Below are 3,124 nucleotides of genomic sequence, written 5' to 3'. Positions count from 1 at the left end.
AAAATGTAAAAGCGGTTTTCCTGCCCCCCCCCCCCCCTTCTTTTTTCTTTCTCTGAAATTCAACTACTACAGCCTTTAGTTCCATCTCTCTTTTTGGCCATACTGGGCAGGTATAAACAACAACTTTTAATGTTTCAGGACAATCAACACTTCTTAAAGTGTTGTAATTGTTTGTTTATGTTTTAAAATGTGCAAAGCTACAACAATAATTTTAATTATTATTCAGTGATAACAGTATTATTCCTGAGCAGTGTATAACCATGACCTAACCCTGATTTTACTATTAAATTTCTAATGGCTCATTCTCTCTAGGAATAGTATCAGTCAGGCTTGTAGCTTATGACTCTCAAGTTCCTTCTCAGGTATCCGAGACCATCAGTGATTTATGCTCAAGCTATATGAAAATGCCCACAAATAATTCTCTTTCCCCAGGCTGCCCTTGTCATTCCAAATAGAGCGATACTACTACTTTTAAAAATCTTACCTGAAGGAAACGCATGCGATTGCAAACTTGTATCAACTATCAAAACTAACATAGTTTTTAAATGGAGAGGAAAAAGAAGAGATTAACACGTGGGACTGCTAACCGCGTTGATTTATAAATTTCTGTAAAGCACTCAGATGTTAGATCAACAGGAGTCATACAAGAACCTGAATAGAACAGTTGTTTATGCTAAGTTCTCACATTTAGAATAAGTCTCATAGATTTCCTACGTGTTAAAAAAATGTGTAACAGCTGTATTGTTAAAACCTGTAACCACATACTCATTAAAAGGCTCAGCGGCACAGAATTTGCCACAAAATATGAGCCTACAGCTTGCAATCCCTGGACAAGGAAAGCCGCGAAAGTGTCAAATGGTTTTACCAGAACAGGGTAACAGTCACAGAATGGTTAAGGTTGTAAGGGACCACTGGAAGTCATCTTGTCCAAGCCCTCTGCCCATGCAAGGTCACTTAGAGCAGACGGCCCAGGACTGTGTTCCAACTAGTTTTCAGAAGAGACTATCATGAGTGCTCTTTCTTCCTCCCTCAGTCTCATTTTTTCTACATATGTCTGTCACCTGTTTGAAACTAATACTTCTGAAGCTCCAGGAGCATAGAATGATACAGGAGGAGATAGCTGGCTTCCTTCATCTCTTATTTGCAAGAGGCTTCTTTGCAGGGGAGGGGAAGTCCACAGGAGCAGCTCTAAGATTTTTTTTTTTTTCCTTTCCCTTTTCTGTTCCATGACTGTCAGCTCCAAGATACCAGCTGCTAACTGCTCTGTAGCTCCCTAGTTGACTTTTTCACCTGCTGTTTTGTGTTCAGACAAGCAGATACATAACAACCTAATAGTGTTTTTTAAAATTCCACTACTGATAATTAGTGGATAGCAAAAGGTTGCCCTTCTGCACAAAATGCCCTTTGACACTGAAAAATAAAGTTGACAAGTGTCATGTCAATGATTTACAGTTATCTTCTACAAACAGGTGACATATTCATGTTACTGTTTTTCACCATTTGCAGTAAGGTGGCTTGTAGATGTGTTGTTGTATCATGCCCAATATAAAAATAAAGAGACAGTCCCTGATCTCCCAAAGTCTTGTAACCTAGAAGACCACAAAAAAAATAAGGAAAGAGAGCAGAAGTGGGACCACAAGGAAATAAGACAACACACGTCAATGGGACAACTTAATAGCCACAGTCGATCAGTTGCTTACCTACTGACAGAGATTAGAACCAGATTTCAAAATTATGTCTTCAATTAATAGTACAACTGTAGTTACCTGATAGAAAATATACCTGATGCTTTAGCTTTCCAAAACTTCAAACCTAGGTTTATCCTATACCTGGTATAGACGAGCTCCTCACAAGCAACAATCACTTCTGAGTCAGAGACCAGGGCTATCAAAATTCTCTCCCCAATTAAAAACCACCAGGCAACCATCTCCAAAATAGATACATTAATTTACATTATCTTGCTAGTAAACCTATATCTTCTTCTGACCTTTTGCAAAACCTACTCATAAGCTAGGAAAAAAAAAAAGCACCTTGGCTCTATCTAGCATTTTAAAATAGATACCTTCTTGAATACTTGGCTTCTGTGGCATTGTGAGAATATCTTCAGGATGTGGTTTACATAGTCCATGGAAAGGCCCTAAGTCAAAACACTCTTGAAACAAGGAAACATTTACTTTAGAACACAAGCTCATGAATCCTACTGCAGTGTCACCATCCTGAAATATAAAAGCAATGTCACACATATGTAAAAGTTGAGCATGTGATTTTAGGTCAGGACAAAAAAATGGAACAAAAAAAAAGTTTGAAACATTAAAGTTAGTGTTCTATCTCTGGCTGAGCATAATATTGTAATAAATACATTGTTATAATATAAAGGAACTATTTCAGCAAAAGTTAGAACCTTTTTTTTTTTCCTTGTAATATGTGTATTAGGACCTCTATATTAGATGTTATAATTCTTTTGTTAGCTATGACTTGTGAGAGCATTAGGTTTATACATACGGACCAAATAATGACCTATTGTTTCAATAAAACATTTGTTACAATAAATAAAAAACATATCTCTTTTAACTACCTACCTCCAAAAAGGTACAATTTTTCTTTACCTTAAAGTGCAGCTAAAGTAAAGTCTGGATTTAGCCAGCCATAACGGTTGACTAATTACTAGACACTGCTTTGTAAATAAAATTGTGCTCAAACTGAAAAGTGTATTTTATTTTCCATAGAAAATTATTAATTCAGGAAAGCAATTATATAGTATACAAACAGTATCTAATATAGTATATGGTATGTATTATTTGCAGCAATTTAAGTGCTAAATATTTTAAAGTTCTGAAAAAAAAAAATCTAAGAACTAGTCTTAACAAAAAAAAAAAACCCCAAAACAACAAAAAACACGCCTTGGCAAGCATAGAATGACAAGATCCCTGCAATGCTAAAATGGCACGTTACTCTGTATGTTTGACTATTACTGAAAGTTTCCAGAAAGTTGCTGTCTTCAGAAAGAATACACTCCGAAAAATAAAAATTGGCATGCTAGATGTTTTTTGGCTTTAAGCTAAGACAAGTCTAGAATAAGGAAGGTCTTCAATTTTTAGTACTATATTTAACTTCCCAGTGAAAC

General features: G+C 35.8%; 1 protein-coding gene across 1 annotated transcript in view; it reads right to left on the bottom strand.

Annotated features, from left to right (window-relative positions):
• LOC104619903 (uncharacterized protein C20orf26-like) overlaps positions 1–3,124 on the bottom strand; it is a 13,570-nt gene that overhangs the window by 8,115 nt on the left and 2,331 nt on the right. Inside the window, 2 exon segments of the mRNA XM_010285952.1 lie at positions 1,488–1,589; positions 2,063–2,216. Coding sequence (XP_010284254.1) covers positions 1,488–1,589; positions 2,063–2,216 — 256 coding nt within the window.

This window comes from Phaethon lepturus, unplaced genomic scaffold, assembly GCF_000687285.1.
Source record: "Phaethon lepturus isolate BGI_N335 unplaced genomic scaffold, ASM68728v1 scaffold21074, whole genome shotgun sequence".
Classification (NCBI taxonomy): Eukaryota; Metazoa; Chordata; class Aves; order Phaethontiformes; family Phaethontidae; genus Phaethon; species Phaethon lepturus.
This window is presented reverse-complemented; position numbering and strand designations above follow the sequence as displayed.